This window comes from Mixophyes fleayi, chromosome 10, assembly GCF_038048845.1.
Source record: "Mixophyes fleayi isolate aMixFle1 chromosome 10, aMixFle1.hap1, whole genome shotgun sequence".
Taxonomy (NCBI): domain Eukaryota; kingdom Metazoa; phylum Chordata; class Amphibia; order Anura; family Limnodynastidae; genus Mixophyes; species Mixophyes fleayi.
In genome coordinates, this window is record NC_134411.1 from 22,837,020 (window position 1) to 22,859,995 (window position 22,976).

Consider the following 22,976-nt stretch of genomic DNA (forward strand, 5'->3'; position numbering starts at 1 on the left):
AGTCTGCATAGTATACAGATCTTGTACCCTAAATATTGATGGGGTACTGGGCTAAAAAAAATAAAGTAAATGTGCTGCCAGCCTAGATGGATAACTGAAAAATAGGTGGGCAAAAAGTGCGGGCCCCCCCTGAAAATACCAATACCGGCACTAGGCTATGCCACACAGTGCTGTTGGCACTATAGCAGGGAAATATGCAGCATAGGGTGCCCTGCCTTGGTGACAACCAGTCCTAGGCTACAGCCATTCTGATACCCTGATGGTGTGCTAAGTAAAATTAAACAGAGTAAATCATTCTTCTATGGTGCCCTGCAGATCCCAGCATGGGGTGCATGTAACGCCTTTACTGTATTTGGGCTATGCCAGTGTGCCACTTCCATCCTATACATATAACCGCTAGATACGGCCAAGTCTGCACATGGATTTAGATCTATGCTATTTTACTCTGCATGCACAGTACAGAAAAGCGCATTAGGCCCAAAATTGTTTAAACATCTTTAATAACAGCTGCTACAAATTTCCTCTACAGTGAGTTAGTGCTTTATTACATTGGATAATTACAACATAACATACTAGATTACTTACACGTTACAACATGTGGTCAGTTTTTGGTTGCTCTGCTTGGACACAATCCTCCAGTTTTCTCCTCTTTGGCCCGTTCAGTCTGTGGTCAATTAAAAACTTCTCAATTGCACTTATCTGACACTGTATACTGGACACTGGGCAATTGTTCTCGTTGCCACACGGTGCCTCTGGCTGTGGTTTAGTCTGTGCGTTTGTTACGTCAGTAGAAGAGTGAAAATCGATGATGACCGGGCAACCATCTAGCTTCTCCATCATATCTGACTAAGTAAGAAAGAAAACCTTAAGTACAAAATAATTCAAATATCTTTTTATAGCAATCGGAAAGGAAAATAAGCAGTCTGTTGTATCTCCATAAATACAGAGAGACATGAGCCATTGAATAGTTGATGGATAAGTCTTAGGCTGGTAAACATTTGCAAAGCTATTATTTATTTTCACAAGAAATGTATAGTTTCACTAGTTAGCATGGCAGAAACAAATAAACATTGCTCCCAAGTCAATGTATCCTGTTGATGCACAATTAATTTTTCAATAAATATATCATTGAGTTACTTGTCTATTTCACAGAAGACAGCAACTTCATAAATCCAACTGGTTGATAATAGTAGAATGTATGTTATACAGCAAAGACCCAATGTAAAGACTAAATGTCCCAATGTCCACTCACTCTCATGATTGTCATCTGTTTATTTATATAGCACCACTAATTCCACAGCGCTGTACAGAGAACTCACTCACATCAGTCCCTGCCCCATTGGCGCTTACAGTCTAAATTCACACACACACACACACACACACACACACACACACACACACACACACACACACACACACACACACACACACAGAGAGAGAGAGAGAGACTAAGGTCTATTTTATAGCAGACAATTAACCTACTGGTATTGTTTGGGAGGAAACCAAGGGAGAACATACAAACTTCGCACAGCTAAGACCATGGTCAGGAATTGAACTCATGACCCCAGTGTTGTGAGGCAGAAGTGCTAACCACTGAGCCACCGTGCTGCCCACAAATGAGGCTAAACCGCACAGTCATTTAGGAGAAACATACAGAGAGTTCATGTGGAGTATTTTTATGGTGGCTGTGCCCGTTTTTATGGGCAATATTCTGACACAGTGTAAAATGAACATTTACACACTTTGCACCAGCATATTTTGTGGTCAGGACACACTAATAGCCAGTTGCAGAATGCTTGTGCAGTATGAACACTTGGGTTTCCACCATTGTAGTCAGAGTATACTGTATATCCTATTACTAGAGAAACAATCAGTAAACTACATTTTCTCCCTATTGTTGCCTGCTTTTACCTAGGTAATGCTTATAAAATAATAAGGTATTTGTTTCAATTTGCCACCAAGAGAAAGGAATGTCTGTCCCTGAAAAAATAAATAAATCTAATTTGAGTAGACTAAGAAATCTAAAAGTTATTCCAATATTAACGGATGAATTCTAAAAAGTGAAAGTTGGTCCAGTCATCCAGTGGTCTCATCTATCAATAAATGCAGAAACCAACATTGTTTCATTATTTAAACCCTGCAACAACAACAACATGACACATTACCCTAGTGACTACGGTGTGAAGGATCCAGCTACTTGCATAGTCGTACATATAGCAGCCATGGGGTTAGATGAGTCAGGGTACAGGCACTGGTGACTTACGTGGTCTGTGGGAAAAGAGGATTTGTGAAACGTCTGCTGTATTGCGTTCCATTCTGCACTGTGATCCTTTCTGGGAACTGGATAGATATTAGTAGACAAGGTGTCAAATGCTCGTCTCTTAGTTGTTGAACCTGACGAATAATGAGTTGAAGCATATTGCATGACAACAGACTTTCAGCAACAACATTCCTTTACAGGCACCTTTTACATTGGTTACCACTGTTGAATGTACAATATGATAATACATAAACAGCTGTGCTAAAACCAGATACATCACTTAAGCTATAAGTCCCTAAAAGAGTTGTGCAACATTATAAAGGATGATGAGAGGCTGCAGGATTTTTATACAACCCTGTAGACATCTTTATAATGTACAGTACAGGAAATAATTTAATACATGCTGCAGTGGTTACTAATCACTGTTTATAGAAATGTGTATACAGTTATAGAAGTATAATCAATACTATAACACACAAGTGATATTAACATATGTATAAACTCCTATAAATAATACTTGTATAGTTTGTAGTTCTTATAATCAGGGAGTAAGTGATATAATCACTTATTTATTATTGATACTTACATAATATGAGAATTAACATATTGTCTACTGTAGATATGATAAATATGTTGTTACCCTGTAGTTATTTGATTTTAAACACAAGCAAGTGGACCAGGCTCTAACAACAAGCCTTAATGGAAAATGGTCTTGATGTAAACCTGTGGGTGTGGTTTTATATAGCCGATGCAAAAAGATTGTTATGTCAAAGATTTATTATCAAATACAACACAGACCCATCCATCTGTATCGAATGCAGAGACTATTCTGGTGACCTATATACAATACAGGCAGCATTCTAGGGACCTCTACATAATCCAGACAGCATTCTAGTGATCTCTATACAATAGACCATTCTAGGGACCTCTACATAATACAGACAGCATTCTAGTGATCTATACACAATACAAACAGCATTCTAGTGATTTCTATACACAATACAGAGAGCATTCTAGTGATCTATACACAATACAGACAGCATTCTAGTGACCTCTACATAATACAGGCAGCATTCTAGTGATCTCTATACAATAGAGCATTCTGGGGACCTCTACATAATACAGACAGCATTCTAGTGATCTCTATACAATAGAGCGTTCTAGGGACCTTCATATAATACAGAGGGCATTCTAGTGATGGATATACAATACAGAGAGAATCCTAGTGACTGATACACAATACAAATTACATTCTAAGGATGGATATACAATACAGAGAGCATCTTAATAAACAATATACAATAAAGAGAACATCTTTAAAGCTGCTATACAATACATAGAGCACCTTTATGAAGAACATACAATACAGTGCTCTCTATACAATAAAAAGAGCATTCTCGCAACCACTATCCAAAGCAAAATTCATACTACTATCTACTGTTCAATGTCAACACTGATCTCGAGCCTACTATAATATGAAGCCCTCAAAATATGTGGTGGTTTTATAATGCAGGTTCCCCAAATCTTGTGTGTCTTTATATGGGCAATATATGCAACATCACATATGGATCAATAGATCCTTAGACCACAGTATTTTACCAGATGTATATTTTCATTCTGTTTCATTTGGATTGCCATATGAGTAGTTTCTGAAAAGGGCCACATCTGGACATACCCTTACCAGTTAGGAGAGCCCTAAACCAGCCAATCCAAGTGTTCTGTTCTGTTTTTTCATAGACGTGAACTGTGTGTTTGTCTTTATATGATTTTTATGTGTTTTGATGGTCATTCCCACTATCAAAGGAAAACTATTACTTAGGATTTACTTGCCTTTGTATCCTTTATTTATCATTACTATCAGAGTAGATGCTGGGGTTAATATCCTTTGCTGAATAGAGGACAGACAAAATATTAACTTATAGTCATACTTCACCCTTAGATGAACGTCTAGCCAAGCGGGAGAGCAGGCCAAACAGCTTCACGTATCATAGTTGAAATAAAGCAGGGAGGTACTATAGGCATAGACACAGACAGGCTTAAGAGAAAATAGTTACTGGAAACGTCCAAAAGCCACCTGACATGATCTGCAGGGTGGAGAGATTGTATAACATGAAATCTAAACTCCTTTCATGAACCATTGCGTGTTATCGCAACGTGGCAAACTGTTCCCAGTGTCGTTTGTTTTAACAGTCTTGATTTGGCAACACCTTTGGTACATGCTGTGGTTATGTCTTGTATTTTATAATTACTTATTTTGTATCATTGTATTATTTATGAACCTCTGCAGCTCAATATGGGTACCATCAAGTATAGATGCGGTGTTCATGTATAAGGTTTCTTTTTATGACGGGTGCCAGTCACCTTCCAATGACTTTTATAGTTATGAAAAGTAACCTTTTTTTACCCTTCTGAAAGATGACTCTTTCTATTCTAGTGTTTGTTATTTGCCTGTTTGTTCACAGCATAGAGTAAAGTCACAATTTAGTTTATTGTATGTATAACAAAATAATAATACATACTTGATTTAAAAACATCTCTATTAAAATGTGATTTATTCCCATGACAGATCATATTAAGGGCTTTATGAGACAATACTCAGTTCAAAAACTCTACAGACAAATACACTGACCAAGAGGAATGTAACTTTCTCTGGTGGTGCCAATGGGACAAACCAGGGATTTCTCAATGCGAGACAACTGCATTGAAATCCAAAGAGGGTATGGGAATTTGAAATGGGGGCTTCATAAGTAAAACCATATGGAAGAACCTTCAAACATCCCGGGCAATCTTTAGACTGAACAAGTAAGAAAACACCTTCATCAACTGAGTGCCAAGTCTGCATACCTTGATGGAAAAAGTCCAATATTTGTGAAAAATAATAATATTGTGGTAAAGTATACAGGATACTGAAACCTGGGGTTATAGGGATGTAACTAAAATTGTGATGTAATAATGTAAAATCTATCTCAAGGCTTCCAAACCTGTCTGCAACGGAGTGAAGTATCTGATCGTGGAACACTCTTTGTGCCTCAAGTGATTACTAAGCAGTGTTTATATATACACTGATCAGCCACAACATTAATAACCACTTGCCTAAAATTGTGTAGTCCCCGTCGTGCCGCCAAAACAGCTCTGAGACCCATGGGAGGAAATCTGACCACCCAGAGAAAACCTACACAAACAGGGGGAGAACACACAAACTTCACAGAGATAGTGCCCTAGTTGGAATCAAACTCATGGACTTGGCAATGCTAAACACTGTACCGTGTATATATATATATTACACTTGGAGATTCCTTGAGGATTTGCATGAGCAGCTAAAGCGAAACTGGCAATTGCTATCATTGTATTAGTGTTCTAAAATGAGATACTAGTTATCAGCACTCTACGGGGGGTATTCAATTGTCCGCGGGATCGAGCGCAGAAAAACTAATACCGTTAATACGGTAATCTCTCGCTGGATTTCTGCTCGCAGCTCCCTGAGCTGCGAGCTGAAATCCAACGAGTAAATTACTGTATTAACGTTTTTTCCGCGCAGGATTACCGTACTAACGGTAATCCTGCGCGGACCGCGGGATTTTCGGCAATCCCGCGGACAATTGAATATGCCCCTATATGTACTAAAATAAAGATGGAAGTTTGGTTTTGTCCATACAGGCACCTATTCAGAAACTTCTCTAGTTGTGTTTCCAAACATCATCTTCTTGTAATCACATCCATGCCATGTATTTCATTGCTCTCTGCATGTCTAGTGAATGTGACATGGCACGGGGATCAATAGATACATTGTTGGCATACATTGCGTAAACATATCAGAATCAACATTGGAAATAAAAATCACGTAAAATAAACATCAGAACTAATGCGAATTCGCTGCGCAGGGCGATGTAAAAGTGAAAGAGAGATCCCCGGTCATCAAAGTCTTCATCATCTTGGTGAGAGTGTAAAACAAACCACGACTTATACCAGCGTGACCAAACTTTGTGGTATTTGTTTAAGGCTTCCCTACTTTCATACATGAACCTTTCAAGATTAAATACGTGATTAACAAGGGCAATCTAGCAGGTGCCATCCAACATCTGGTATAACCTTAGTCAGTGTCATTAAATTGAAGATGTAAGTAAATTGAGGACTACTAAAACAGTCTTCCAGAGTAAGACCAAAGAGACAAATCTGGGGGCATTGGCAGGGGCTACCACCAAAGTGGTTTGAATACACTCCCACACCTTTTCTCAAAATAAAAGCACAATTGGGAAACTCCAGAGCATGTGCCAAAATGTACCAGATGAGGTATTGCATTTGGAACAAGTAGGACAACCATGTCTACCCATTTTGTATAACTCCAGAGGAATGAAGTAAACTCTATGAAAAATATAGAAATGCACTTGTTGGAATCCGAGGCAAGAAATCACCACCTTTGTGCCTCGGACCATTGCACTCCAATCTTCATCAGGAATTACACATAGATCTTCTACCCACTTGGCTCTAAGAGGGCAAGACCTCCCGGTGACAACTGAGGCAGTAGCATAGCATAAAGGACAGAGCCTTATGTGGACCCCTTTCATAGGAGAGTCTACCAGGTGAGGACCATCCTTCCCAATTTAAGCTTTATAAGCGTGGCACAAATCTAGGTAATTTTAAAAAAAGGAAGTGGGTAACAAGAATTCAGCTTTCAACTGCTTAAATGATTTTACCAAATTATTTACATAAACCTGGGGTATGCATCTCCATTTTGCACTACAGTACTGTCTGTGTGAGTGTAGCCATTTCCTGGAACCCACTGCTAGACCAGAGAGGGGTATCTGGCTCCAGGCCTTCACCTCCCATTAACTTATGGGCTATTAACCAGACTGTAGAGGTCTGTCTTATAATAGGATCTACTCCCTGAAGTTTGTGGTCCACCAAAAGTACCTGCAACAGACCCAGAGAGGGGTTCGTCCGCTTGCCCAGAAAGTGCCTAAGAGAAGCCATTGGTGAGCCACAAAGACAATCAAGTAAATGAGTAAGTTGAGAAGCCAAACAATAGATCCTGAGGTCAGGGAGAGCCAGAGCTCCCTCACCCTTCCACCTGCACAAGGAGCCCAATTTAACTCTCACTTTCCTGATCCCCCATATCAGCAACACAATGTGTCTATTAATGATGTGGAATTCTTTATGCGGCAGATAAATTGGACAGTGTTGTATCGAGTACAGATATTTAAGCAGGTTAATTCTCCCTGTCACCATGAGGGGAAGTATTTTCCAAGAATGACATTTACTTTTAAGGTACTCAGTTATTGGGTCAATGTTAAGTTCAACATAATTCTGCGTTGTCCCTGTCACCCATATGCACAAATATTTAAAATTACTGGTCCACATCAACGACAGACATGTAGTAATGCCATGCGGAATGGCTCAGCCTAACGGGTAAATGTGAGATTTATTCCAATTTATCCTAAGGCCAGAAAATTCCAAACTCCTCAACTGCTCGAAAAAAGGCTAGCCACAGAGTCCTCATGATCCAGTAGCATATCGTCCGCATACAACGCTATACTATCAGTGATTTCTACTTGTCAGGATTCCTAGCATGAACTCCAGAGAGATTAATAGCGTGAAAAAAGTGCCTTTATTAGGCAGAGATTTACAGGCAATGTATGGTACAGTAAATGATAATTGGCAACTCAGTCCAAGGCAGCAAATACAGACAGCAGGACTGGCTATTATAGCTTGAATAACTCTGGAAATCACAAATGGTAACACAGTTCATAGAGGCAGTACACAGTAGCCAGGATACCAGACCTAACTCAGAGGCCGGAGAAGCAGAGAAGGCTGAAGACACAGGATGCACCACAGTGTCAGGATAACTGGTTAACTCAGAAGGCACGAGGCACAGAATGAACCACAGATGTCAGGAATAAACCCCGTCTGGTCTGGGTGAGCATCTTCAGAAATAACCCCATTGAGCCTAATGGTTAGATTTTTGGTTTACATCCATGGTAATAAGAGATATAGGGTGATATGAGCAAGGAAGCAGGGTATCTTTCCCCAGTTAGGGATCAATATTATAAGGGCTTTGGACATAAAGGTGGGTAGAGAACCACATTTCAATAAATGGGCAAAATTATCCATAAATCTAGAAATAGTATAAAGAACTTCCTGAATTTCTTATAGGCCTCAATTGGGATATAATCAACACCCAGGGCCTTTATGTTAGGGAAAGAGGTAATAGCCTATACTAGCTCTTCCTCTGTAATAAGAACAACCAGAGATGCAGCGGAGTCTAGGGAGAGCCCAGGCAGCTCATTTTTGGAGAAGTAGTCCGTGAGTTGGGAGGCAATGTATGGAATTTGCGAGCCATATACTGTACAGTAGGTGTTTATAATCGTTAAAAAAACACAATCGAGATGTTATCACCCACATATTGCCTGGAGTTATTTCTATCCAGAATGACTGAAATTGTCCTATTGGACATTTCATCTCCAGCCAGGCAGGCCAAGTAGCTACCACCCAGATCTGTTTGGAAATACTGGTTATGCCTTGAAAACTGTTGTTTACATATAGTTCTATCAAATGGTTATCAATGGTTAGTTTTACACTCCACCTGAGCATGCAGCCATTTCAATCTAACTGATCTGGTGTGAGAGCCAATGCACAAAGCCTCCAAGTCACAACACTCCTGCTCCAACTCAATTTCTTTCCGCCTGTTAAACGTCTTATCCCCGCTACTCTATGTATAAAAGAACCCCTTAAGAAAGTGTCCCATGGCACACCCAGGCAAACCCCCAAGGAGTTACCACTAAAATATCCCTCCCTACAGGCAAATCAAATAAGATCCCAGGTCCCTCATCAGAAAGGGTTGAGCTTCCAGAAATGTATACCCTTGTCAGGCTGGAGATTAATATCAGTCATAATGGTAGAGTGATCCAAAATACCTCTAGGGAGATGATTCACAGTAGTATAAGGGGGGCCAGCCTATGTGAGGTGAGGATTAAGTCAATGCATGACAGGGATTGGTGTGTTTGAGAATGACAGGAGAAATGCTTAGTAGTTGGATTCCAGGACCCCAAAATAGCCCCATATCCACAATAAGTTTACAGAACGTCATTGGCCGCACAGCAGCAACCGAGGGACTCTCTACAAAAGTCTAACTTCTCCTTGTTGTTAGAACTGGGTAGCCGAATACTACACCCTTATCTGCAATCATTGAGAAAAATAACTGAGTGCTAATGAAAACAACAGGAAACACAGAAAGATAAAACACAAAAGTAACTAGGTCTCACGAGGCCTATCTGGACATCTCCTTTCAATTCAGTTCATTCCCTCATGTGGGGTAAAAAAGAATTGTGATCGACCATCAACTACCACTCGCAGCCTGGCTGGAAATAACATTGTGTAAGGCCCAAGGAGATAATGGGGCCCACTGTACAGGGAACTAGTGAGCTGTGGGACCCGGAGCAGGAAAGCGGGAAGGAGGGAACCGAGGCCCACGGCTCACTAGTTCCCCGTACAGTGGGCCCCATTATCTCCTTGGGCCCCAGTGCACTACACCTGCTGTACCAATGGTCGTTCCGTCACTGGTAAGACAGCTGGAGCTCATGCAGCTTTCTCTTGTATAAACTGAGAACCACCACAGCAAAATCATAATCATCATCATCATCAACATTTATTTATATAGCGCCAGCTAATTCTGTAGCGCTTTATAATTGGGACAAAACACAGTAATATATACTATTGTGTAATACAGACAAAGAGGTAAGAAGGCTCTCCTCACAAGCTTACAATCTATGGGAAAATCAAAATCACAAGGTTTTCAAATCTCAAAGGTCCTTGTTGCCTGGTCATTCTGAGAATAGCATCACAATCTTTGAAGTGCAGCAACTTAGCGATACAAGTGTGGGAAGGTGCACCAGGCTGGAGGGGTTAGGGAAAGCAACTGGTGAGCTCTTTCCACAGCAGAGTGAGGGGAAAAAGTCTCTCTACTGAATTCCTGAAAAAGCAAGAAAAGACTCAGCACAAGAGTCTTCAGCTTTTTCCGGGAGTCCAACAAACTGGAGGTTGTTCCTTGCAGTCTACCCACCAACTCCGTCATTTTAACTCTGATTTGTGCTGCTAGGCTGGAGAGTTCTTCTCTAATAGGAGCCGTTGTATCCTCAATAGTAGATATTCTGTGTTCTGCTTCCCCAACATTCTCACGCATCTTTTGCAGGTCACAACGGATCAGTGGGAGATCGGCCTGCACCTCCCCAATTATATCCGTGACCTTCTTTTCAGATGAAGTTATAGCTTGCAGTAGTTGTTGGAGAGACGGGCTGAGAAGGGGCTCAGGCACCTCATTGGCATTATTAGTATCCGGTTGGTGGCCACAGCTGCCGCCACATAACCTGGTTTATCCATATTGATAGGAAATGTACCAAGGACAAAGGTTTAACAGCGCTCTCTACCTAGCCCAGCTGCCATGTTTCAGGCACCACTCAGCAGACCGTAATATAGCCCCCAGACAGCAGACCCCAAGTCCCGAAGTAGTTGTCAGAGAGGCCTATACGTATTAGCCAATAGAGTAAAAGTGTATGCAGGCCCGGCGCTCCCATTAGGCAAGGTTAGGCACTTGCCTAGGGTGCCGGGCTCTGGAGGGCGCCTGGAGGGCGCCACAGAATACTAAATGACTTTAAAACTGTGCGGCGACCGCTGACCATACCTGTCACGGCCGCCGCACAGCATCAGATGGACGGGGAGGGGGGGAAGAGGCTATTTTGTCACCACCGCCGACCTCTCTGCTCCGTCTCCTCCCCTCCACTTACTAGTGTCAGTGAGTGGAGGGGAGGAGACGGAGCAGAGAGGCGGCGGTGGGGAGACAAGGTAAGGAGAGACGGGGTGAGGGGGGAGGAGGGAGGAGGGCGGCGATTTTTGCGGGGGGGGGGGCGGCGATTTTTGCGGGGGGGGGGGCCGCCTTTTTAAAAATGCCTAGGGCGCCGTGGACCCTAGCACCGGCCCTGAGTGTATGCCTTATATAGAGAAGTGTAATAACACTGGTGATACAGGTGTTAGGTGAAGAACAAGCAAGTACACAGTTAGTTGGTATCTAAAGCCGCTAAACTGTCTTCAACTATATTTCATTTGTCACATTAACTGCTGAAGGGATGTGGACTGACCACTGGACGAAAAATTGTTTAACCATTTACCATCCCAATTAGCGCCGAACTTAACCCTTTTGTGGGTTATTGGTTGTCATCTTGTTTATTAAGAGTTTAAAACAGCCTTAAGGAGTTTATTAACTACTTCTCTAGAGAAAGAAAAAGCCGTTTTTCTCCTTTCTCTGCATCTGATAATTGTTCCTCTTCCCCTGGAGCATCTGAGACTCTGGAGAATTGTTCTTCAAATCAAGTTCCTGTGCATGTTGTGATGTCTGTCACTTTTACAGAAAGAGATTCCCCTGTCGGTTTGTAAGGTAAAGGGGCAGACAAAGAATACATACGGCATTGGGAGACACAGAGGATGCTATGATATATTCTGCATCCTCCATCATCATCATCATTTATTTACATAGTGTCCCCAACTCCTTAGTTTTTGTTTTAAGACTTTCACAATTTCTCAATAAGCTATGTAGACTGATGGGGCTGGGGAGTCAGAGGGAGGTCATTCGGAATCAACAGTTACTAGTAGCTGTAAAACTACTGACTTAAACAAGCTGAAGGAGTAGTAGACCGGCTGACATTGCAAGGGGCAGAGGCTGGAGTACTGACATCATACACTAGCTTACTTCCCATGAGACACATGGTTAAAAATCCCCGGCAATGACAAGGCCCAAATGCAAGCCTAGATTTCATAATACTTCCATACATTTGCCATAAAAAATTGTATAAATTGTTATATATTACATTTTTGTGATTTACCTTAGTCTTGAAAAGGTCATTACATGGAAAACACACTTTTTGTGAAGGATATATACCTCTACAGAAGAAGCTGCTACCTTACCATACTCAGCTGCGGTGCATTCATCTTGACTTGGCAGTTTAGGGAACGTACAGTTGCTCTGTTTGCGGAATGAGATGTTTACAGACTGTCTATTCCATGGGTTTGCTCTCGGCAGAGAAAATAATTTTGCAAGGTTGCTACATGTGTCAATTGCCCCTTCATTTTGTGGTTTGGGCTTTTCCTCAGGTAGCCTGTCTGGTTTTGTGCAAGATGTCCCCACCTGTGGTTTCCCACTGTCTCCTTGATCTGTGCAGCTAAGAGCCATATTACTGTCATCCTGAATGCAAGCATTTCCTTTACCTACATATTCTTGGTCACCAATTTGCTGTGTCATCTGTTCAATGTGTTCGTCAGCATGTAATTCTCTCTTCCCATCACTTGTGCTAGATTTCACCATGATTGCATGTTCTTCACTCTCCGGTGGACAACTATCTCCCAAATCTAATTTGTTACCTTTCAAGGTACCTGTGTTCTCAGTATTTTGCAATGACTGTGAACTCTGGTTTTCGTGCTTAGGATCCACAGGAGACGGTAAGGACACACTTTTCATAGGTACCTGACAACTGGATGAAGGATAAGTTAACACTGAAGCAATAGAATGACCTTCTTGGCCTAAACTTTTACTCTCAGTTTCTCCTATTTGGGTATTGTTAAAACGGACATCAAAATTGCTACTCATGTCCTCATAGTCTATTTTGTTTTTTTCAAACACAAATGACTTTTGGTCATCTCTCCCAATTTGTTTACAAAGAGGTGATTCTACACAATCTCCACCGGGACTCTCTTTTGTCTGTTGCATGGAGTCTGTTTTAGACTGTCTACTTTGATCATTAAGACAAGAAGTTGTCTGTAAATTTGATGTGCCCCAGTTCGAACCAGAAGATTGATAACTACTTCCATCCCCAACAGTGCGGGTGTGGCTGCTTCTGGCTGTAGAATCGTCTCTATCTGCCCTCTGCCCATTTATCATCTGTTCTGTAGTTTTAGGAAACAGTTTGGATTCTTGTGTGGGTATCTCATTTACTAAGACACCTTTGCTGTTCTCTGTAATGTCTTCCTTATCAATTGCAATATAAACTACTTCACTTGTACCATCTCCAGATTTACGATTGCTGGAGTCTGTCTGCTGACTTGCATCTTCACTGAAGACAGTCAGCGGTGTATTATTGTCTAGCCACATCTTCTTGACGGATTCCACTGTGACTTGTGTCTGCATAGTGCTGCCTTCAGCTGCTCTCTCATAATATTCATCAACATCATTCAAACAAGCTGTGTCAGCTGGGAGCTCTTCAGTGCATTTCCCATCACAGCACCCTTCTACGCTTTGTTTAACAGTTGCAAAGTTGTCTTTGTTCTTTATAAGGCTGCACTCATCTTCCTGTCCTTCAGAAAGATGTGACTTATCTGTGATTTTATAAACATTTGGAAGGCTGTTCACATCTGTGTTAAAAACAAAAAAGACAGTATATCACATTGCCATCAGAATTTTTTGTCTAAACATAGATAATAAAATATACAGTTTATGCCGCTTTGCTGCAAACTGTCCTTAAGTTCTAAATCAGTATTGTACTATTATAGTTTATTTATACCCCTTTCTCACCCAAATCCCGGGTTAGACAGAGGATAATGAACACTGTTTCAACCTGTGTTGCAACCCTTCACACCACACCTTTGTCCCAGGTATATACCAGATTGCTGCCTGTCACACTGGCCCCGTGTCTGTCCTGCATTATCAAGTTGAGTCATTAAAAGGCAACAGCAAAGGCTCATATAGATGACGTAGCAGAGGCCAATAAACTGCTTTTAACAGAACCCGGCTAGAATAATCCGGGAACACCTTTCATACTACATTGTATCAGGCTCCAACACAGGGACAATCCTTTCAAACCAACATACTACCTGGGTTATTCCTGGGTCCATGGCTCGGTGTGAAAGGGATATTATATAGCACCAACATATTACGTAGTGCTGTGCAATCAGAGAACATCTATTCATCCACTTTAATCCCTGCCCAAGAGGATCTTACAATCTAATTTCATAGCCCAAAGCACACACACCAGGACCAGTTCAGCCATAAACCAATTAACTTGCCAGTATCTTTTCGGACCATTGGAGAGAACAAGGACACACAGGGTAAATCCAGGCAAACACAGGGACAACATACAAACTCCATTCATAACACTACAGTTGGAATGGAACTCAAGATTTCAAAAGAAAATCACAGATATACATAAGTTTGTAAAAAGTTAAACAAAATGTTACAACATTTTAAATACATAAAAGTGTCACACTTGGAATATGAGATACCTTATTTTCTACCTCCCTTTATCAAAACCAGAAGAAATCATTTGCATTACACACTTACAAATTTGATAGTGGTGCTCTTGCTATTGCTATCTATGGGGATTAGCGTATTGTTAAATAAAATAGAAAGGGAAAGGATGAAAAATGTACATGTATAACTGTATAGTATGTAAATACAAATATGCAAATAATGTTTGTATTATTGTAATAAGCTAAAATTGTCTTGTATAGTTCAGAGAGGTTCACTAAGTGGATATTCATTAACTTGAAAGATAACCCATATGATTCTTATTGTGATCCCATGAATGGTCAGAGTTCATGTGCGAACTGAGGCATATGGAGGGATTTTGGAGCAAGTGAAGGGCACGTGGGGGCATTTTGGGATAAGTGGGTACTGAGATAGTTTTGTGGCTGTTTTTTCATTTCTTAAATGAAATATGTGGCCCTTTTGACAGCCCTTAAAGTATATAAGGTCGCACATCACAGCTCTATACTCACTGAACTACAGAATTATTTAACTAAATGGCACACATCGTTTCATTCTTTCTCCATCCTCCTTAAGACAGTCTAGTGAGGTTTAGTGAAAGATCCGACTTAACCTTTCAATAGTCATATTTGAAATGAAAATTTGAAAGTTAATTTTGTTTAATATTAGGGGTATTTAATTTGATAGCACAAAATGCTGCCTGTCAGCTCGTTAACTAAAAGGGCAAATTCTCCCACAATAACCAATTTCAGCAATCGTTGTTCAGTATTTAGTAGTCGCTGCTGATCTCCATCTGCCAGGGTAAATGCTATTTTCTTCTATGTTACTTCTAACCACCTTCTGTTCCTATATTTATGTTGCTTGATGTTTCATATTAGTGCAGTATGTTAGTGTTTTACTATATTATTAGTATATACTTGTAGTCACTGCATCTATATTAAGCAATGTGCATCATTCAGTGTATGGTATTTTAATAAACATATAAGTATTTGACCATCAATCTCACTGACCTTTTGAATCACTTTCTAATTTGCTTTCATCCCTTCTCTGTATTTCGCTCCCTGGTAGACTAACGGCGTTACAGCCGTCCAAGTTGGAGCTTGTTGTATGAACTAAAGGATCATTCTGGATTTTATTTCCAGACGGGCTGTGCTCTGAATCACACTCTGTAATATCCATGTTATCTGCCTGCTGGTGCTCTTGAACCTTTTTTTTTTTTTTTTTTAAAAGCATAAAATAAAGAATAATTCAGTAAATGACACAATGTGATCTACTTCCTTACATTTTGCTCATATGGGTCAGTAAGTAAAAGTAATTTTGTGTGTTAACCTTGACCTAAACTTCTTTATAATTTACATTATGCCAATAAACAGGGAGAAAGCTCCTATTTCTTTTATTTTCACCACTGATATCAATAAATATGAATATGCAGAATTAAGTGCTATGCCCTTTAAACATTTTTTGAAAAATAAACCAAATACCAAAAATATAAATACAATTAGTGTCATTGATTGGCGTGGTCTGTGATTTGCTGTCCAGGTAGGAGGCCACAGGTATTGGAACTCTTAGGAAATAGCCAGTTGAGCCTGTTAATAACATAGAAATATCTATTGTGCAATAAACATATACTTCTACCTCCACTCATCCTGTATCACAGATTGAGGTATATTATACAATGATCCATTGCTGCATTCTCGAAGATGTTTATATACCTCTATTATAGATTGTAATTCATTGTTAATTGCATCATACTCAACACCAAAACTTTCATTCTGTAAGTATCATAATAAAGACAATAGACTATACGTAGATATTGCTGTCTTTCGCTTTACACACACACATGTATGTGTATGTATACATATATATATATATATATATATATATATATATATATAGATACACACACATATACATAATATATATATATATATATATATATATATATATATATATATATATATATATATATATATATATATACACACGCAAGTACACTTCTAGAATTTGTATTGTTGCATTATATGAATAAAGTCTTCAGTCAGCTATAGTTGTTTCTTCTGCTCCCCTATCACTAATCAAAATCAGCGTATTTAAGTTGCAAGTAGCAAATTTTCCTTTTGTAAATTGTGTCTAAATAAACATTTCAGTCTGTGAAGTATCCTCAAATAACTAACCTCTGAGGTCTGGGCAAGTATTTTGACAGCACAAAATATAAAATTACTGTAAGGAACACCTAATTCTCCACTGAGCCCATTGAACATCAGATGTTTTCTCCAGTTGTGTGGAATCTTAAAATGACCATCCAAGACCAGACCTAAGGTTGCATGGGCACACATCCTGTAGTGAGGGCAGCATCAGTAAAACAATATGATTACAGCACTGCTCTAAACAGAAGGAATTTAGAGAACTAAGAAGCTAATCACACAAGCTTTGGCTCCAGAAATACCCAGGAGCAGTCATCAGACCAGAGTTGTTCTGTAGAAATGTCAGCTCTGTGAACATGTATTGTCAGGTCATGGTAGTTTAACATGACTAGGTCTGAGTAAGAATGGGTGTTAATAAATTGCAATGTTGTACCTTTAAGTAGCAGAATTGTAGTAGAAGTCAAGTCCTGTTCCCCAGGATCTTTTATCATATTTACAACTGAAGTTAAGCAATAATGCACTAAACCAACATACAGTGCATCCGGAAAGTATGCACAGCGCTTCACTTTTTCCACATTTTGTTATGTTACAGCCTAATTCTAAGATGGAATAAATTCATTTTTTCCCTCAAAATTCTACACACAATACCTCATAATGACAATGTGAAAAAACTAAGAAATCACATTTACATAAGTATTCACAGCTTTTGCCATGAAGCTCAAAATTGAGCTCAGGTGCATTCTGTTTCCACTTGAGATGTTCCCACAGCTTAACTGGAGTCCACCTGTGGTAAATTCAGTTGATAGGACATGATTTGCAAAGGCACACACCTGTCTATATAAGGTTCCACACTTGGCAGTGCATGTCAGATCACAAATCCAGCATGAAGTCAAATGAATTGTTTGTAAACCTCCGAGACAGGATTGTCTCGAGGCACAAATCTGGGGAAGGGTACAGAAAAATATCTGCTTCTTTGAAGGTCCCAATGAGCACAGTGGCCTCCATCATCCATAAATGGAAGAAGTTCGGAACCACCAGGACTCTTCCTAGAGATGGCTGGTCGTCTAAACTGAGCGATCGGGGGAGAAGGACCCTAGTCAGGGAGGTGACCAAGAACCCGATGATCACTCTGTCAGAGGTACAGCATTCCTCTGTGGAGAGAGGAGATCCTTCCAGAAGGACAACCATCTCTGCAGCAATCCACCAATCAGGCCTGTATGGTAGAGTGGCCAGACGGAAGCAACTACTTAGTAAAAAGCACATGGCAGCAAAATGCACCTGAAGGACTCTCAGACCATGAGAAACAAATTTCTCTGGTCTGATGAGACAACGATTGAACTCTTTGGCGTGAATTCCAGGCGTCATGTTTGGAGGAAACCAGGCATCGCTCATCACCAGGCCAATACCATCCCTACAGTGAAGCATGGTGGTGGCAGCATCATGCTGTGGGGATGTTTTTCAGCGGCAGGAACTAGGAGACTAGTCAGGATAGAGGGAAAGATGAATGCAGCAATGTACAGAGACATCCTGGATGAAAACCTGTTTCAGAGCGTTCTTGGCCTCAGACTGGAGCGATGGTTCATCTTTCAACAGGACAATGACCCTAAGCACACAGCCAAGATATTAAAGGAGTGGCTTCAGGACAACTCTGCAAATGTCCTTTAGTGGCCCAGCCAGAGTCCAGACTTGGACCCGATTGAACATCTCTAGAAGGGATCAGAAAATGGCTGTGCACTGACGCTTCCCATCCAACCTGATGGAGCTTGAGAGGTGCTGCAAAGAGGAATGGGCGAAATTGCCCAAAGATAGGTGTGCCAAGCTCGTTGCATCATATTCAACAAGACTTGAGGCTGTAATTGCTGCCAAAGGTGCATCAACAAAGTATTGAGAAAAGGCTTGAATATTTATGTACATGTGATTTCTTAGTTTTTTATTTTTAATAAATTTGCAAAAATCTAAAACAAACTTTTTTCACATTGTCATTATGGGTATTGTGTGTAGACTTTTGGAATAAGATATAACATAACAAAATGTGGAAAAAATGAAGCTCTGTGAATACTTTCCAGATGCACTGTAGGTAGCGCTCAATTATAGTATTAAGGAATTTAAAGACAGATTTTAGTGTAAGGTTGCACCAAATATGTAATAGAATACTTAAACTTATTTAAATATATTTAAATATTGAAATATATTTTTATTCTAGACTGCAAACTTGAACTATTTTCTTTTTAACTATAAGTATATTAATAATAATTTTCCATATCTAAGCGCCAAAGAGAGAGACTCCATGAGTAATATTCACGTGGAACGGCTTGATAGTGTGCAACCACATTCTCATGAGTATTGGTCTAGACCAGGCCTGGCAAACCTGTGGCTGTCCAGGTGTTGTGAATCTACAAGCCCCTGTATGCTTTGTCATTACAGCCGATATCTAGCAAAGCATGCCGGGACCTGTAATTTTACAGCACCTGGAGAGCCACAGGTTGGCCAGGCCTGGTCTAGACACTAGACCAAAAAAATGGCTGTGTCCATTATGTACAATGGACAGGTGCTCTTTAAATGTTCAGTTGTTTTTGTGACCTGGAAGCAAATCTTAAATAAATGAGGGCTCCAGCCTGAAAGACTGAATCAATCCTACACAGGTTTCCTGGTGTCCCAAACAGCACAAATAGGTTTGTTTTACTCTCCTCCTCAATAGAACAGCCCTCATTCCATTCATTTGGTGTTATTCAGCATATTCTTTGGAATAGCTCAAAAAATGAACACCTTTATATTTACGGATTATAGGTAGGCAGATGTTATAGGTAAGCAGATGTTATAAATAGGTATATGTGTACTTGCTATTGCTTTATTCCTGAGTATAATAATGAGTAGGTTTATTTTTAGCTGCCTCAGTTAATAGACACTCTCCCTCCTGTGCTTCACACTTTCAAAATAGGAGGTACAATTTGAAATATTTCTATTAGTCAGCGATAACGTGAGTGCCATAATATTGTTTTGGCTGTTTCTTGTTAAAGCCCATCTGGAGGTAAAAGCCCTGACCCCAACCAAAGAGTACATAGAGAAAATGAAGGGTCCAGACATTTTGATGGTGCTAAGGGGCAAATTCTCAAAGGAGCAGATCTTACAACACCAAGCTTTTATCAGATGCCAAAAAAGAGGAAGATATAAAGATATATATAGCTTCAACTTTGAGTTTGTTGGTTTGTATATTAAAAAAGTAATAGATTAGCTTCAGACAGAACCACTTATATCTCATAAATAGTTCTAAATTCTAAAAGGATTGTGTGGTTGATCAATAAACGGAGTTAATTACTATCTTCCCAGAAATTGGAAGCACATTTCAATACCATTCAATGGTTGAATTTTCTTCAAAATAGCAAAATACAGTCAGTCTTCCAGGATGTAAAAAGAGTTTAATGCCCTTTCTGGACACTTTATCAGCGACTATCCCTACAGTCAGAGGGGCCTGATGGCATCAGAGAGTGTTACATAAGACTTATCTGCGGCAATGGGAAATTCACAGTCTACATCACACTATAATTGTATATTCATCTTCTTTGGTGGACAGCAAACAACCCAGATCTGAGTACAAGAGATTCCTACTAGACCTGGACTAGACGGGGTAACCTCCGATGCCATATTTCTAGGATAGGAAGATTATTCTTTGGTGAGGAAACACAGGGTCTCTGGGATACAATATGAGAAGGTCATCTAACATAATATAAATAAAAGCAGGTTATCAAACACTGAAATCTTCTGCTTCACGATTGCAAAACTGAACAGTAAAGTTAAGGAGAAACAACACAACAATAATTGTGTACATCTCCAAACAGGAGCATAACTACGTTAAAAGACATAAAAGTACGGATGGTGGGGACAGTAGAGCATCCAAATATAAATCAGGCCTGATATTTCCTTTGTACTTAATTCCACTATAATATATCCATATCATTGTATAATCCTTTCACCCTTACTCTCCTCTATATCTTGTACCCTATTTCTACCTTAACTCTCCCTCCTTGTTGCCCTTACCTACTCTATACTATGACTCTCCTATAAACTTATCAGCACTGCACTTAACACTGGTACTTTTTCCAACACTCCATCAAGGTATCTCCCTTATCCCCACTAATGTTATTTCCAGCTCCTCACTACTACATCCAGAAGGACTTACAGCTCCAGCTCTACATCACCAATAAGACCTCAAGTGAGTGCACAAAATTCTCAACAGCAACGAACAGCTAAGTATTAACCTGCTTTATAGTCTGACTAGATGGTAGACACCGCATTGCTAGCACGCACACACACACACACACACACACACACCCCTACTACAGCTAAGTGTATTATTAAAATACAATACCTTTGTTAACATTATGCCGGTTCCATGTGCAACGCTTTGCAGGAAAGCGCACCTCAACCAAATGCAATAAAAAGCTTGAAACACACAAAAGTGAAACAGGGAATTTAGACACAATGACCTCTCCCTCACCCTCATTATATAATATTGTGAGGGTGAGGGGTCATTAATAAAGTATCTTTGGAGAAAAACGTACAAAATAGTTGAAACAAATAAAATATGTGGTCCTAAATCTGTAGAACTTTGGACTATTTTAGCTCAACTTGGTCAGGTTGTGATGTTTTTACTGTTTTCACCATATGCACTTCCCAGTGCACCTGTCATCCTGCAAACCCTAGAGGCAGATTCTTCTTTTTTACCGGTATTTCCCAACACTGTGAAGAAGGCAGACACCTTGAAATGCACTTGGTGGACAAGTATGCAGAAAAGTATTGCTGGTTTGTAAATGTTGCTGTTCGTAAACGACCCTGGCGGTTTTAAATTCACATCTCATTTTTAAAATGATAAAGAATAATGTACATATTTTAGCCCAGAATGTTTCTTATATTTACTAACTGACTACGATCAAACACAATATTCTTATGCAAAAGCTTTTCCAGCGCTCCAACCTGTTCTGTCCACGTTCTGAAAGCTTTTTCATGCTCGCTCTGAAGAGCCAGGAACTTTTCCTCATTTTCCGTTGCCTTTGCCCTTTGAAGCTCATTATCTCTTTCAAGGGTCTGCAATAAAATTAATTATCCAAAAAATAATCAATACCACATTAATGAATTTCGATGTGTTTTATGTAGCTTGGACCTTTGTTTCTAACATGCTAGAAGTGCCACACAGATCAGTGATAATGTGCTATCAACAATAATTTTCATAAATTAACAGAAAGGTACTTATAGTTTAGCTAACAGGAAACAGTGGGAGTTTAGAGAGAAGAAATGGCAATAAAAGGATATAAAAACACTTGCCATTACTCAGATCCACTGCATGAGTTTTAATGCGCTTGAAGAAAAAAAAAAAAAGTCATATAAAGCGCGGGGAAATCTGAAATGTAGCACCGTGCAATAATGAAAATGCATAATGTAAAGAAATAGGCAATAACTGAAATTATCTCTGTGTACTTATTAATGGAATGCAAAGCGTAATGGCCATGTGAACTATCTGCATAATGAAACATCCATGATCACATGTAATATTTGCATTTATATCCTAAAACATACGGGATATGAAGACACTTCAGAAGTGTTTTTCGAGCGGTGTACATCACGACTCCAACACTGCCAAAGAAGAAGGCTTTATTCCTGCGTTTACTCAACATTAGCTGTGCTGTCACGTTGATAAATTGAGGTAATTCCGTATGAATCAACAGTAACAGTTCACACACAATTCAGGTTTTCTCTGGAATTTTTAGTTTAATCATATTTTTTTCTCAGCTGTGAGGATAAAAGGCTTTGCCTCCATGACAATGAACCGCTTCCAACCTCTAACAAGATGTAAACACTGCTCTAACAGACAATGGCTGTCAATGTATGAAACACTGGATCAATTATATTTATGAGTCCTTGCTTTTATTTTTTTGGATTCACATCAGAGCGGCTAGTCAAGTATGAAATTATAAAATGTAACAAAAATCCTCTCTACTTCTTTTGACCAGAAATTACAGAGGACATTTCTTGAGCTAAAACAGTTTTCGCAAAGTTCTTTTTTTTTTTTAGAGAATAAAGGATGCGTTCTAAAAATCAATATTTAAACTGTCCCGTAGAACAATATATTTCATATCGCCTGTCACTTACAAAAGTAAACTGTGAAATGCATCATAAAAATGATATTGGAATACATTTCTTTTTTTTTATCTAGAATGGACTAGAACAGGTTACATTAAAACACATTTTCTAACACAAGTTACAATGCATATTAAACACATACATGTTTTAACATGTGCTTCAAATATGACTGTAAAGTTTTAAATGCATTGAAATG

At 39.6% G+C, this 22,976-nt stretch overlaps 1 protein-coding gene across 1 annotated transcript in view; it reads right to left on the minus strand.

The window, feature by feature from the left end:
* Positions 1 to 481: 481 nt before the first annotated feature.
* Positions 482 to 22,976, minus strand: part of CCDC73 (coiled-coil domain containing 73) — a 63,986-nt gene continuing 41,491 nt past the window's right edge. Inside the window, exons 12-16 of the mRNA XM_075187480.1 lie at positions 21,617 to 21,727; positions 15,512 to 15,707; positions 12,212 to 13,651; positions 2,264 to 2,394; positions 482 to 846 (exon numbers count right to left, since the gene is read on the minus strand). Coding sequence (XP_075043581.1) covers positions 589 to 846; positions 2,264 to 2,394; positions 12,212 to 13,651; positions 15,512 to 15,707; positions 21,617 to 21,727 — 2,136 coding nt within the window. The 3' untranslated portion in view covers positions 482 to 588. The remainder of the gene's footprint in view (positions 847 to 2,263; positions 2,395 to 12,211; positions 13,652 to 15,511; positions 15,708 to 21,616; positions 21,728 to 22,976) is intronic.